Source organism: Polypterus senegalus, chromosome 8 (genome assembly GCF_016835505.1).
Source record: "Polypterus senegalus isolate Bchr_013 chromosome 8, ASM1683550v1, whole genome shotgun sequence".
NCBI classification, from domain to species: Eukaryota; Metazoa; Chordata; class Cladistia; order Polypteriformes; family Polypteridae; genus Polypterus; species Polypterus senegalus.
The window spans coordinates 149,025,328-149,042,233 of NC_053161.1; the positions used below are offsets into that span (position 1 = coordinate 149,025,328).

The window sequence follows — 16,906 nt, forward strand, 5'->3', positions numbered from 1 at the left end:
ATTTATAATTAAACTTTATATTTAAATAATATTGTCACACTTAGGGAGGTCAAAAAAAAGTGGTGGAAAGTTTTCATGATTACTTATGCATTACCTAGATTACATGCAAAGTACAAGGAGTAATAGTCACATGTGTGAAAAAGTGTTAGTCTTCTTATATAATACGCTACCGTGGCTGTTCGTTTGTGTGTCCAGGATTTTAAATCACCTGTAGCTCGCAAACCGTTTCACCTATTCACTTGAAATTTGGTATACATATACTACGTGACGTCTACTATCCATTTTCAGGGTGATGATTTGTATAACTTTTTATTTTTATTTGTTTATTGTACAGAAGAATCAACTCTCGCCGCTGTGTGGAGCATGCGTATGGGCGCCGTTCTCATTCCCTACCACCTTCGCTAATCATTCTTGATGCAGATTGAAGACTTATGTGACAACTTAAGTGAAAAGTTAAAGAAAACATACTAACTAATTACAACACAAAAACTAACTTAATCAGTTTTAGCGTGAAAAGATGGCGATGAAAGAAGAAAAGCAGCGGGCCGCTAGGATGGAGAAAAGAAGAGTTGCTCAGGAACCAGCAAGCGCATCAACCTCTGAGCAAACGAATGATAAACAGAGACAGAGAAAGAGGATGAAAACTATGAATGCTCAAGTCAAGTGTATTCACTGCACGTTATCGTGCAGTACGCCATTACTGTTATTATATAATATTTGTTGAAACAAATTACAATAGGTGAAACTGTATTTAGCTACATTTAGTTATGATAATGATGATAGAAATAAAGATAAATCATAAAATTAAATGTATTACCAAGAACATGACAGGGATGTAGCAGCTTATTGTTCCCATTACATCTTTATATTTACATGGCATGTTCAGTGTTTACACGTTATTGTTAAACTGATGATGTATAAATTAAAATAAAATTAATAATAGTTATTGAAAGAATATGTGTTATATTGAATTCAGTTTTTAATATCATGTACACGGGGGCGGCACGGTGGCGCAGTGGTAGCGCTGCTGCCTCGCAGTTAGGAGACCGGGTTCGCTTCCGGGTCCTCCCTGCGTGGAGTTTGCATGTTCTCCCCGTGTCTGCGTGGGTTTCCTCCGGGCACTCCGGTTTCCTCCCACAATCCAAAGACATGCAGGTTAGGTGGATTGGCAATTCTAAATTGGCCCTAGTGTGTGCTTGGTGTGTGGGTGTGTTTGTATGTGTCCTGCGGTGGGTTGGCACCCTGCCCAGGATTGGTTCCTGCCTTGTGCCCTGTGTTGGCTGGGATTGGCTCCAGCAGACCCCCGTGACCCTGTATTCGGATTTAGCGGGTTAGACAATGGATGGATGGATATCATGTACACATTTAAATTTCCATGATACAAAAAATTTGGATGGTTGTTTAAATAAAATATTATTTCCAGTTGAGTAATTTTTCTTAAATTTCATATCTGTCTGCTTTTTACCATTATAAATATCTATACAAAAATTGAATCATTGATCTGTAATTATAACCATAGTTTAATTGAAAATTTGCAAAAGTATTCAGTTAAAGTACCATTTCCGGTTGCCAGAAGCGGCCCAAAAGTTGATAGAATTCCATATTTTTGATATAAAGCAGGTGTACAAAATCTCATTGACCTAGGTCAAAGTGTTTTCGAGTTATCATTTTTACACACAGACACACATAATTAAAAAAAAACACACTTTCTTAATACATGGTATTTTCATGGAAGGTATAAAATGTCAAGATTCATCAAAATCTCAAGGTCAATATGTATACGAGAAAGTAAAAATAATTACATGCAATAAATAAACAATCTTGAAATTAGTACATTTCAGCATACTTTAAGCAGCCTACAAAGGTTTGGTTCTTACAGGAAATTACACCCTGGCCTGCACCTTATTACAGTTGATAACAGGTTTTTCTGTCTTAGTGGAATTTTATCGTGGACTCACACACAACATGACCCTTCCCAGTTCAAAGATTTACACTGGGATAACTTGCCAAACCCAAAATGTCTGGATTACAATGGTTCTCCCTCTTATCAGCCTGAACTAAAGGAGACTCCACTGCCTTAGCCATGAAGACAGTGCTTCAGAACCTTGTGATCAGTGCACTTTGTGGTACTTTGAGCTGGTAACCTGAGCTCTGTCTCTCACCCAGTCCCCACCATACTGCACAGCACCTCCACCTCCACATCTAACCTCTCCACACTTCAAAGGCTGCTGAGTGCATTCTCACACACAACATGACCTATCTCAGTTTGCAGATTTGCACTGTGGCCAGCCATGAACCTGCAATGTCTGGATTGCAACAGCTCGCAAAATTAGTTTCTTACCACCCAGAGCTAAAGGAGACTCCTCTGCCCTTGTTGAACAGATAGTGCTTCTGAACACTGCAAGTTGAGTGCTTCCTGCTGATGTCACGTGAGCTCCATCTCTCATTCAGGCCCCACCATAGTGCACAGCGCCTCCTTCTCCACATTCCAATCCTCCACAGTGGAAAGGCTGCCAACTACACCACGTGCCTGGTCATGGACTCACACACAACATGATCCAATTCTGTCTGCAGATTTGCACTGTGATAACATGCCAGTGGCCAGCTGCAAACCTGTAACATTTATATTAAAAAGGCCGCCAAAAGCAGTTTTTTTATCACCCTGAACTAATGGGTACCCCTTGGCCTTTGTTGAACACACAGTGCTTCTGAACCACTGCAAGAGGAGCGCTTCATGCTGATGCCACTCACTCCCTACTGTAGTGCACAGCACCTCCACCTCGACAGCTGTAGTTTTTTCAAGTCAAATCTTCTTGGAAATTGTCTTAATGTCCAATTTAGATAATTCAGGACCAGTTGTATTGAATTAAGCATGCATAAAGGTAAACAAGATATTTCATCTCATGCTGTAAATTATGAGATATATTTCCTCAAAATGAAAAAAATTACAGTTAAGAACAGACTATTTTTTCAGAATTCCCAGGAGGAGGTGGGTGGCCAGTTGGTCAGTTTCTTCAGGACTGTGACTGTGTCAGAGTTTTATCTGTTAATTAATGGACAAAAGCTATGGGGTTCCATTTATATTGATCAGTTTCAAACTACTTTGTTTTCCCCAGTGTTCAAACAAATCTGTGTCTTAATGTGCATTCATTATGGGATTAGAAACTTATTAAGTTTGTAATTGCATTTACAGTAGAATCTCGCTTATCCTACCTTCGCTTATCTGACATCCCACAGCAAAAAAAAAATGCATCAATCCGCAAAAAGAACTGCAAGTTGTGAATGTGAGCGTAGTCTATTTTTGGTTGCTCTTGACTCTACCACAGCTAATTACAGTGGAACCTTGGTTTGTGAGCATAATTCATTCTAGAAACGTGCTCGCAGTCCAAAGCACTCGTACAGTATATCAAAGCAAATTTCCCCATAAGAAATAACGGAAACTCAGGTGATTCATTCCACAACCCAAAACTATTCATATAAAAATGATTAATACAAAATATAAAGTAAAAATACATAAAACAAATTAACCTGCACTTTACCTTTGAAAAGAATCATGGCTGGTCTGAGTGAGTTTCTAAACTCTTGTGGGATTCCACCCAATGGGACAACACTTGGAAGAGCGTCCCAAAGCAATCGCAGTCTCCCATCGCTGTAGCAGTTCGCCGTAAAAGCGAATCCAAAAAGATCGCAGACATTCTATAAGCGCCTGCCATCAATGAGTGATACAAGGAACAAAGAACATTATAAATGTGCAGGGCACAGTACTGCTTGGCCACGACCCTCCCTGACTGCTGTGTCTGTGTATAGAAGAATGGCTTATCCCGCTACAATAAATAACTGCTCTGTTGCTGTTTCAAGCTGAATAAAGCTGGTGTTGCTAAAGTACTGAGACTCAGCTTTGTGTTTTCGGGTGCAAGACGGGGACTCGCACACCACAGCATGCATGTCGCAGCACAAATACACACACGCACACGCAGTTACAATGCTGTAGTAAACAGTATACAATCGTGCGGATGTTGACTATATGAGTGATGGAGTTAAGGCTCTAGAAACTGCAAATAAATGCATTGAGCAACAAGAAGAAGCTACAGGAATCGACATAATGATGCTGCAAAGATGGAGAGACTTGGCAGTGATGAAACGGCACTTGTCAGGAAAGCAGACTACAATCAAAAATTTCTTTAAATCATCACAGGACAGAACTTTTTAGGTACAGTACATACTGTATTTAACCTCAGACAATTCTGCAACTGTAAGTTCATTTTTTCAGTTTTTTTTTCTGTTGTTTTGTTGTAAAACATGATTATTAGGTTCGTAATGTGTAAAATTATAACATAGTTTGACGTTTAATAGGCTTTTTCTTAACACCTCCCATTAATCCGACATTTTTGCTTATTCGACGTTCTGCCCGCCCGTTTATGTGAGACTCTACTGTACCTGTGAACTTATTACATCACTATGAGCCTGCACTCAGTGAAGAGCGCTATACAAAAATAAACTAAGTTAAACTGAACATTAGAATAATACAAAGTCCGCTTATAAGAAGCTGAAGTCACTGCATGTCTTAGGCTGCATATTCTTTATACAAAATCAGATTTGAGCGTACATATCATGATGAGCTCAGTCAGCAATGATATTATTTTTTGCCCTTCAAATTAATTTTTTTTTCTATTTTGCCTATATAAAGACAATTTACAGCTAAAAAATGACCAAAATCTATGTTTCATGTGATAGTGAAAGAAAATCATACAATTCCTTCTCAACTGAGATTGTTATTGATTATAATGATTTTACAATATAATAATATAATTTTTGTTTATATAATGTCATACATAATGATGAAAAACAGCTTGACAAAGAGAAATAATCACTCACATAAATGATATGCTTGAGGATTGTCATCTCACCCATATTGTTACTTTTGCTTGCTGAACACCCCACGTACATTTATGCTTAGATTTGGGGACAGTCCTTCTGTGTTTAGTTTTTGGTCTGAGGTGTCCGATTTTCTTACATCCATGCTTTCTATTAACACCCATTTGCTTCCCCACGTTTTTTTATTTTTAGACTTTTCCTCACTTCATTTATATATTATCCAGCAGAGGCTATTTGCTTTGGGGACAGTCACTGGCAAAATGGCACTTGCCTCCCACTGGAAATCTCCTGATCCTTTTTCTTTTTCTGTCTGGGCGTCTTCCTTTCTAAATCTGATCCTTTTGGAGCTGTACGTGGTGAGGATAAATGGAACAACTGGCTCTTATATTGGTACAGACTTTGATAGATCCCTCTTCTTTAAATAACACAGGGTGCCCACTCACACCTGATTGTCATCCCATTGACACCTGACTCGAATTTCACCTTCAAACTAACTGCTAATCCTAGAGGTTCACATACTTTTGCCACTCACAAATATGTAATATTCTATCATTTTCCTTAATAAATAAATGACCAAGTATAATATTTTTGTCTCATTTGTTTACCTGGTTTCTCTTTATCTACTTGTAGGACTTGAGTGGAAATCTGATGATGTTTTAGGTCATATTTATGCAGAAATATAGAAAATTCTATAGGGTTCACCAACTTTCAAGCACAACTGTAAATGAATAGATACAGTACAGCTGGTCTGAGCAAAGATGATTCCAGGCCCTGGACACAAAACTAATCTTTACCTCCTCTCTCGCTCTCGTTCTCTCTCTTACTGGTCCTCATTGGCTCCTTTACTCTTTTGTTGATGCTCTTACTTTTAATGTAGTGGGGTTGTGCTGTGTTGTGCTGTGGTAGGGTGATAGGTGCAAAGCATGGGGTTTTATTTTATTGTAATTCCCGTCAGAATGGCTTATGCTCCCCTTTAAAGTGTTTGTTTTGTATTTCAATAAAAATTTGATCACAAAAAAAGAGAAATAATCAGCTCATTTCTGAAAGGAACACCTTCCTAAAGATCTTAAACACAATAGAGTATTGGTTAGACATCTCCACAATTTGAGAATAGTCAAGTAATGCTACTTTTGCAGAGTGACACTGAGTTAGGCTTGGGGTTTGAGTCACACTGACTTTGGTTTGGGTTTTTTTATAGTGCCTTTCCACTAGGTTCTATCCCAAAGCACATAAAAGGTACAGTTCAATAATATGGAAATTTTCTCAATCTGAATACTTGCAGGTTTTCTCAGTCAGTGTCACACATAATTTTTTATGGTGCTGGAGAGTGGTTATGTAATACATGTTCTCTGGAAATCAAATAATCAACATGACAACTATTGCTACTACTTGTTCTCACTGCTAATGATTGCATCAAAACCTTTCTGGTTATATATATAACACTTTTCCATAAAAGGCACCCGAACAAATCATTTTGCTGGTACAGAAAAATGGTTTAGACATGTGAGCAGTGAAAGGTTGATACTGAGATAATTTTGTCCTGAAATGTGATATTCAGTATATCTTGATATGTTTCCAAAACACTTTAAAGTTCGAAGATCACCAGTTTAAATACAGTAGATAATTATATATACTTTTCAAAACAGATTCCATTTTTTTCATAAAATGTGTGAGAATGTACAGAAGTAATACTATCTGATTTGTAGCAAGCTTATGCCATCCTTTTCTGCACTTTTAAAGCTAAAATATTTTTTTCTACATACTAGGAAGGTTTTCAAAGCACAAAGATCCAATCCTTTCAATAATGAAATGGTGCTTGGTTAAGCAATGGTTTTTCAAGAAACTACAGAGCATCTTGCATAGAATTAAAGAAACATCTGCATAATGGTGGAAAATAGTAGTGAAGACTCATCAGTCTGGACAAGGTTGTCAAGCCATTTCAGAAAGATTAAGACGCCACAAGTCCACTGTGGTAGGCATTTAAAACAATATAACTCTGCCAAGAAGAGAATATTCTCTTACACATTTCATCATGGAGAATAATAAAAGAGTTTAAAGGGACTCCTAAAATAATATCCAGAGGTCTACTTTACAAGGTGGAGAAAGAATAAACAAGGAGAAGAACCAAGAAAGGATATTTTTGAAAGGGTTGCCTGAAGAAAAACTAAAACAAATAAAAAAAAAAGCTTCCTGACCAAAGACTACCAGAAACCCATTGGATAAGCCTCAAGAGGTTTGGAAGTCTGTTCTCTGGGCAGATGAGTCCACAGGTTGAACTATATGGGCACAACAAGAGGGCCTCAGTTGGTGAAGAGCATCCTTGTATGGGTTATATTTCTGTTGGGCATCCTGATATCATTGAAGTAATTATGGAGTTTTAGAAATGTCAAGGGATTCTTGAGATGTTAGGCCATCACAGTGGCGTCACTAGAATTTGATGGGCCTAGTGCAAAAAATAAATAAGGCTTTCCCTCATGTGACATTAAGTACAATTAAAAATAACTAAAATCAGTAAGGCACACCGTGTACATAAGCTATACGAACACTCAACAATCATAATTAAGCTTAACGGAAGTTGAGAGAATGATAACACCATTAAATATTCCATTCTGATTTCATGTAAGTAAACACGTCACTAATATATAAAAAATGACAACCATGCAGTCACCATGGGTGCCCCAGTCCCAATAATTATACCTCTGAGCCATCAGTTAAAAAGCACAAGCTATGCACCAAGTCAATGTTTCTACAAAATAACACTTCTCAACATATAAGCATGTCCACTAGCTTTAAGAAGGAGACTTTCCATGTCCCGGAATGGCCAAGACAAATGACTAAAATCCTGCTGAAATGAAATGGCAGGGGCTAAGGAGGACTGTTCATGTGGAAGGTCCTTCAATGCTGGCAGGGTTGCTTGAGTTTGATAAAAGCAAAATAGGGAAAAACCAAGAGTGACTGAGAATTATTTAGATGAGGCAACTGCGAAGTGCCACAGTACAGTATATTTATTGAAAAGGAATATTTATTATGATTTGTTAGGTTATCAGCCTAACAGTCTAGGAGTTCAAAATTCCTTTTTATGTGCAGGATCCTTTTATTTATGATACTCTTATTCATTAAGAGGTTAAGTTCATTTAATATCTCAATAATATCTAAAAAAATTACCACCCTGAAAGCTTCACAGACCTTCACGCATGAGTGTAGATATAATAATAGTGTTAAATATTTGTCCAATTCTTAGGTTGTTGATGCAAGGGACTGTTCTAGGTTCTCACAGAATGTCAGTGTGGGGGTTTGAATCGACACATTATTGATTTTTACAGCACACATCCACAGGACCACCATTCCAAGGCACTTTAAAGATTTTGTACGTACAGTACGTGCATCATTGCAGAACAGTCACGTTAAGGGAGTTACTCAGTGCAACGGATTGTGAAACTGAGTCTTTCATCTTCACTTCTTAGTCACTAAGGTACTGTGGATGTGTGTGTGGTGGCGAGCAAGGAATAACACAAGTGTCAAAGGGGCACTGAACTTTGCTGTGTACCTTTGCCATGAGCTCTTAACTGTGTCTGTGGCTACAAAACAAAGGTCAATGTACTGTAAGCAATCGGTGCTCAAGAACTGTGGAAGAAAAAATCCAGTCTCTTCAAGTTGAATTTGGAACTAGCAAATTAATATTTTAATAAAAGAAAAAGAAAAACAAAAAGCAAAACATACCTGGTGGCAAATTTCATGCACCACAACCATAGTGAGGTCCATCAGGTAGGAGACTGAAGAAACTCCAGGGTCCAATAGGATTTTCTGCTCCACAAATACACTCAGTCCCCAGTTTTCCATAGCTGAGTAAGGGTGTTTAGGCACAGCTAAGAGATCTGCAAGAAAATGAAAGACACTGAAAATTAAGTGTGCTTTGTGATGGAGTTCAGTGTAAAGACAGGTGCTATATAAAAATAACAACGATTCTGCTGCATTTCTTTAAAGCAGGGACTTTGAGGTGGAAATGGAGCATGAAAATTGTGCACTTTAAGAACAGCAGTATTCTTATGATTCTTACAGTTATAGGCTGCATTTGTTTCTCTTGTTGTACACAATTAAATATCTATCAATTTCTTGAGTCCTCTTAATCCAATTCATGGCCATTGAAAGCTGAGGTTTGAATTAAGTGTCAGGTAGGAACAAAACCCTAGCAAGCGGATGTTGCTGATCATGTGTGTCGAGCTGGAGCATCTCCATAAATGCGTTTTTTTTTTATTTATTTAAGATTTTTTCTATGGAAGACATCAGAAAGGACTTAATTGTTTTATACAGTATGTACCAGTAAAAAACACACACAACTACTAGAAAAGCAGATCACTACATGCCTTAAACCCAAGATGAATGACAGGGAAATACTGAGAGCCTGGGAGCAGCCTGACACATCCTGGCATTAAATCAGAATATAAATCAGAAGACGACCGATTTTACAAAAGAGGTCAATCAACAATAAGAATGGAGAAGCAATATAGCAGGCACAAAAGAGTCTGTGTGAAAGGAATTAAGTAGAGGGATTAGCCTGTGCCGGAATAAACTTGTCTGGACAAGAGGTGAATAGAATAACTGGCTACAAAATTAATTAACTAACTAATTGATTAAGGGATGGTGGTTATAATAGTAATAATAATAATAATAATAATAATAATAATAATAATAATAATAATAATAATAATAATAACGATTGGCATGGTGACACAGAAGGTAGTGCTTTGAACTTATACTTTCTAGCATCCTGGGTTCAATTCTTGTGCCCAGGCATTCTCTGTGTAGAGGTTGCACATTTTCCCCATGTTTTTGTGTGTTTTCTCCAGGTATTCCATTTTTCTTTCCACACCAACAAAGGTGCACAAGTTAAGATAACTGACAATTCCAGTCTGGCCAGTGTGGGCCCTGGGCTGTTTTCTGATGGCAGTATTACCTTGCGGCTAGTGCTACCATCATTGGTGGCCCTAAATTGGATTAAATTAATTTGAGAATGTCATGTTATAATAATATTATTGCTAGTATTATTTTTATTATGGATTATAATAAATGTTAATATTAATGAATTATTTATTATACTATAATCATCAGTGTCCCCAGCCGTCTGGGACAGTATATATATATATATATATATATATATATATATATATATATATATATATATATATATATATATATATACACAAAGCAAAAATATTATTTCCTGTTTAGTTAAAAAGATTACATTTAGCAGGATGGTACATCTAGGGCAGTGGTCATCGCCTAAGAAAGGAAAATTTATTATATAAATATTTTGGGGAAAATCCCACGCCCCACAACAGAAAAACTAAATACTTCAAAATATTAAAAAAAAACTTTGATTTAATTAAAATCTAGTAATGCTATAGAAAAAACTAAATTAGCTGTCTGATTAGCCGTCTTTGTTGATATTTGTCATAATAACACTACAGGTAATGTGGTATTCTTAGACACTGTGCCCTTTTTTCAGATTAGATGTAATCGTGTGGGGAAAGGGTGCATGCTGTTCAAGGAGAAGCACACCAATGTCTAAGATACAGCTGTAACTGTGCAAAGAAATGGGTCTGACAGTGAGTGGAGAAAGACAGCTGTCCTGCACAGGAAAAACAGACCGGGTGTTGAACTGTGTTGGAAATGACCTGTGAATTTATGCAAAGCTCAAAAAAGTGTTATTAGCAAGTAGCCTCATTGGGTACATGCAGTACTCCCTATTTTGTTGGCCTCTTCTTACTCCTCCAGCTATGGTATTAAAATTAATACAGCCAGTTTGCATCATTGAGTCCACTTATATACACATTCTTATGCAAAGAATAGGGACAAGGAGAGGGGCCCTTGGTGATAAAATGCATGCAATATTGCAGAGAACAGGGGTGTCACTGTAGTGTCCAAACTGCCATGTGCTGGCACACTCTGGTTCTCACTCTATGGTACAGCCCACAGTACCCTGGGTGCAACACAAGCCAGGAGTGACGTCATGCCTTAGTCAGTTTAAACGCTTACACAGTTCACTAAAGGGCCCTCCCGAAGGCAAAGCACAGAGGAAGTGAACAATCTACACTTTCTTCACATGTTCTGTTCAGTACAATGCTTAAAACATTCAGGGCATTATTTGGGACACATAACATTTTTAGCCTGTAAACATCAATGCTGTATGTAATAAATTAAACATGATTTAGTATATATTGCTTTTGACCTAAAGCCACCAAACAGTACAAGATTACAGATCTAACTATTACATTCAAATCAAATTGAAGCTACCATTTTTACAGGGTAAAATTAGATAGGTAGATATGTTTTGCTTATGGGTAATTGTACATAACATGTTCAAGAGTAAGGTGCTCCAACTAATAATTTTAACCTCTGGGGAAAAAAATGATAAAAATGTGCTACAATACAAATCAGCTATTCAAATAGGTTTGGTAAACTGAGTCATCTCCTCTCTTTTTAAAACATTTGATTTTTATGGAGGGTTTCACCATCAACTAGTATGCCGTGCCTATATAAATATTCAACCCCTTGGAAGTTTTCACATTTTATTGTTATAAACCATTGACTGTCAATGAATTTAATATGTTTTTTACAATGATCAACAGAAAAAGACTCTTTAAGGTCAAATTGAAAACATACCTCTGCACTGTTGTCTAACTTATTGCAAGTATAAAACACATAGTAATTGTTCTTATAAGTATTCGTCCACTTCAGTATGACACCCCTAAATCATCACGGGGTACAGTCAATTGATTTTAGAAGTCCCATCAGTTCAGTGAAGCTCACTCTCTGGGGTTTTTATAGTCTAAATGACCCTGAATGTGGAAGGTCCAATTTGTGGTAAGTCAATATGGCAACCCAACCACAATGTAGACGAAAGAATACTCCAGGCAACTATGTGAAGAGGGGATTGAAAAAAGCACGTCTGGATGGAGAAAATGGATATCCATGTCACAGAGTACTCAATTAAATCTGTCATTAGGAAATTTAAAGAGTATGGCACAGCTATTAATATGCCTAAAGCAGGCCGAGTGATCATGGACGAAGCAGACTAGTGAGGTAGGCAACCAAGACACCCATGAGGACTCTGAAGGAGTTTCAAGCTACAATGCCTAAGACTGGAGAGACTGCACAGACAGCAACGATTGCCCAGGGGCTGCACCAGTTTCAGCTTTATGGGAGGGTCGCAAAGAGAAAAAATACACATGACATCTCAACTAGAGTTGGCTAGAAGACACATGGGAGACTCTGGGGTCAGCTGGAAGAAGGTTCTGATGATAATATGACAAGACCAAATTTGAGCATTTTGGCCAGGAGAGTAAATGCTATGTCTGTGCACTGCACATTATGAAAAACACAGCCTCCTCACTGTGTAGGATACTGGTGAAGCGATTATGCTGTGGGGTTGCTTCTCTGCAGCAGACCTGTCAAGGGATAGAGGGGAAATGAATGCAGTAAAATACAAAGAAGTCCTGGAGGAAATCATAATGCAGTGTGTAAAAACTCTGCACCTTGGGAGATTTGATTTCCATCAAGACAAGGGCCCCATGCCTAATGTCAAAGCTACACAGGAATGGCCTAAAAACAACAATGTCAATGTCCTGGAGTGGCCAAGTCAGAGTGATTAGGCTGATATCCTGTTCACACAGGTAAGATTGCGCATTTTCTTAAATATTGGGTTATTTTTTGTCATATTGGTTGCACAGACTACTACTGCTTTGATTAGTTATGACAGGGGAACACTTTTAAACATTGGGAACCAGTTTACTTATTTCGAGGTGATCTACCTATTGACCCGTCATTTCCAAGTGAAATTCTCAGTATGATCCAATGTGATGAGGGGAACAATAACAAAGGAGCTACAGGATCTAAACCTTGGCGATGAAGAAAGAAACAAAGGAGCCGCCATGCAGAATAGACTGAGGAATTATTCTGCTCTGCCCAGTATCCTGCTCGCAAATGTCCAAAAAGATAGATGATTTCCGAGCCAGGATTAAATTCCAAAGGGACATCAGGGACTTCAATGTTCTTTGTTTGACTGAAATGTGGCTTTCACCTGCAATAACAGACTGAGCAGTAACCCCATCTGAGTATTTCTCAGAGTAAAGATCTCATTTCAATTAAGAATTTGTGGCTGTTCACTCACTCAGCCACCTCCAGACCAAATACCCCGACTTCTGGACAAAGCACAGCTTCAGTCTCCTGTTCTTCCTGATTAGCTGGAAGGAATAAGTGATGGCCTTCAGACCTCCTCTGACAGCTTTTACTTCTTTAACCTTGAGTCTCCAACTCACTGGTGGCTCCCTGGAATCCCATCTGGGCAATGGTCCACACCATTTTTATGCAAAGGGACAAATGCCCTGTGTGCCTTCTCAATATACTATATATATGTATGTGTGTATGTATATGTAGACAGAGAGAGAGTCTTTCCCCTTGAGGAGTCGAAAAACTGCTCATCAGGCAAGCTCTTGTAATTCAAAAACATAATTACCATTATTTTCAATGGGAAAAAATGTATGCATTCTGGAATCCCAACAATTACACCCATTTTTCCTAAAATGACACTGAATTCCATTAAAATGAACACAATCACTTCTGCGGTTAATAGCTGTTATCAAAACACACTCTACAGAGGCATTTTCCCTTTCTTCATTAATGACTCAAACAGCTCCCATTAAACTCATTCATGGCTACTGTTATGCAGCTTGCACTTAAATTTGCAAACAAAGCAAACATATGATACTCATTATGTGCATAGTATTTTATTTTAATTTAAAAAAAGCTAACAACAAAACAGTAGCTGTACAATAAAGACAAGAAGAAAAAAAAACATCAATATCACATTTGCAGAACAAATTGTGAATGAGGAGGAGAGGCGAAGATGGTGGAGGCATCCCTGTGGGCTCATACTGGTTGGTACTGTATCAATGGTGGGAAATGGGAGGGTGATGGGGAAGGAAAAAGTAAAGAGGAAGAAGCAATAAGGTATTTAAACTGGATTGTCCATGTCTTCTGCCTATCCCGCTTCCTCTTCTTTTGCAAAAAGATGGTGAGACAGACCAGAAGTTAAATGCAAGGGCCCAGATGTGGAAACAGCAGGAGAGTCAGAGCAGGTGGATTAACTTCACAAAAGAACAATATGATGATGATGGTCTGCTCAGCTTCTCATACTTTTCATTCCTACAGCTGTCTGTAGCACTGTGACTGCCAGGGTTAGCTCCATGCTCCTAGATTGCTTCCAAGAGCCTCTTGAACCCATAATCATTGATAATCATGTACCGAGATGAGCTGGGCAATTGAGGACACATGCATATCAGAAAGGGTTTGGCATAACAAGTGTATGTGCTTTTATTAAAACCATACAAAAACAAGCAAGTGTTCAATTAGTGCATTCCATCAAATTCTTCTAATAAATAATCCATAAAATCATTTGAATATGGAGGATAAAAATCCATAATAATTAATCCATTAAAATGAGGTTAAAATCAAGGGTGAACATATTTTGCTGCTTTCTAAAATCTGTTTCCTTGGCTTGCCGACTTTGGATTCCACAGCTTTAAGAGACATCCACCAGCAGGTGCAGACTACCCTTGGATCTAGCTCGGGACCCTGTTGCCTGTGCATCAGCATGTACAGAGCACCACACCAAGCTTTTACCCTCTCCGATTCCGGATTCTGGAGTAATTACTCGCTCTTGTTCCCATGCAGCTCAGCAGCACCAGGCCTCAGCCCGCTCTTCAGCATCGGTACACGCTTCTTCCCCAGAGCTCACTTTCTTATCTGCCTGCTTTCCCTCTGTGCTCCATCCCATTCCTGCCCTTCTCTCCCTTCCTTCCGTTAACCCCCGAGTCATTCTGTTCATTTTCTTTTTGTTCCTCCTCCCTCTACCAGGCAGGGTCCTTTTTATCCACCTGAATGGGCATTGGCTTTTCCTACTCCGAGGTGTGAATGAGGCACCTGACTGATCTGCTCACATTTGCACATGTATGCATGATCATCCAAGCACCGCAAACAATTTAGGAGTGAAAAGTGCTTCACACACCCCCCGCACCCAATCAGAGCCTGAACTTCCTGGAGCATGATTATTTATTTGAAAATGGCACTTTGCCATGGACCTCTCATTACATTCACTCAATAACTTGATAAAGGATATTGAATGAATTCTCTTTTAAACAGTAAAACCATTGCATCCCAGGATACCCTTATACATGTCCTATAAATTTCCACTGCATTTTCATAATTGTTTCTTATAATTTTTAAATGGGATAAATATAGACAAATAGACGTGGATGCCAAGATTCAGGCTAATAGCTTTGTGACAGTAAAGTAAGGCGCACATTCAGACATGCGACAATTAAATCACAACAATTACCGACACCACTCTGAATCCTGAATATAAATACACCCTATCATGATCAATCTGATATTTCATGATAGTGAAATAAAATTGTAGGATTGTTATTGATTGATGTGGAAATCTTTCAGTTTCAGTTAAGAAGAGCAACCTGGAAAGAAATTCACAAAGATCTAGTTATCAGCAAGCTGATGGTCTTGGGAATTAGAGTAGTAGGCAGGATCAAAGATTCAATAAGAAAGAGTGCATCTATTTGGCTTTTCATTTGGGAATTATTCATCTGGGAATAATCAGAAGCAGATATATGGAATCTAAAATTAAATGTGAACATTTAAAATAATGCCAATGAAATGTTTACATGTAAACTGATAAAGATTTAAAAAGTAACTAAGCAAACCAAACATTATATAGGCCTTCAGGTGGACCACACTATTCAAAGAAGAGTTTTGTTTTCTATGCCAGCTTCTACTGTTTTTTGAATGGATTTATTTAATGAATTGACATAAACAATGAGAAGTTTCGTGAATGATGATTTGTCTATGCAAAATAATTCCACTGGGTTTTTAAGTCTGGCTGTGTCCAAAAAAAAAAAAGAAAAGAAAAGAAAGTGTGACCCGCTCACAATTTTAGTACGAGTTGCATCTTGGCGGCTAATGTGCAATTTCACCACCAATCAATGTTCCCAACTGCCTTGCAGTCGTGTCATTGAATCCCCGCACAGCTGAGTATCAGCACATCTGGGACACAAAAAGAGGTCATCATTTTCTGTCAAAGTGGTAAACTGGAATAATGGATTGAATTCTGCACACAGAAGTGAATTTTTTTGTATTCCAGCAGAGGTATTGTTCACACAAGTAGTGTATGAAGAAGGCATTACAGTTGCAAGGTTTAAGGACCAAAGTTAACCGCCAGGTGTCTAATAAATGAGCATGGTTGCCTGGGATTTTTGCTGGATTTCTTTCTTTTTTTCATTTTAGTAAAAAGTTTTATCGGAAAATGACAATGACTGATGCTGTTCTGTATTCTGTAAGCAAGGCATTGATCTGGTCCCAAGCGGAAAAGATTGGCAAATCGCTCAGAACAAATAGCACAGCCTGGGAGCTGCTTGCGTTAAATGGCTGCTAAATAGTATCATCTTGCATGTTTCTATCATAGCTATTCTGTTGATTAAATTAAAAAAATATATTTTTTGTCTGAATGCCACGATTGCACAATATTTAGAGTCCTGGAGCAATTATTCCCTGTGTGCAGTTTAGAAGGCAATCTTTTGCTTTGTTGTCCAATCTTTACTTTAATAATGCATGGTGTTTTCAGACTGTATGAGTATCTCCCATTTGTATCCCTGCCTGGTCTGTTTGGAGTTTTCTATGTTTCTCTGTGTTTGTATTGGTTTTCCTTCCCGCATCCCAAAGGAAAGCAAGTTAGATTCATTGGGCTGGAAAAGGGCTGGAGCCTGCACTGTACAGCTGAGGAATTCCTTGTGCGATTTTGGGCTATACAAGAAATAAACTGTTCTTATTGTAGTTGTTGGACTGGCACCCCATCCAGAATTGGTGCCTGATTACATTGGGATAGACTCTGGTCCTCACAACCCTTTACTGGAATAAGCAGCTTTAAAAATGTTATTTTACCAGTAGATTTTTCTCCAGCTGT

At 38.2% G+C, this 16,906-nt stretch overlaps 1 protein-coding gene across 1 annotated transcript in view; it reads right to left on the reverse strand.

Annotated features, from left to right (window-relative positions):
- Positions 1-16,906, reverse strand: part of LOC120534371 (thyrotropin-releasing hormone-degrading ectoenzyme-like) — a 922,228-nt gene that overhangs the window by 547,519 nt on the left and 357,803 nt on the right. Inside the window, exon 4 of the mRNA XM_039761915.1 lies at positions 8,596-8,750. Within this exon, the coding sequence (XP_039617849.1) occupies positions 8,596-8,750 (155 nt within the window). The remainder of the gene's footprint in view (positions 1-8,595; positions 8,751-16,906) is intronic.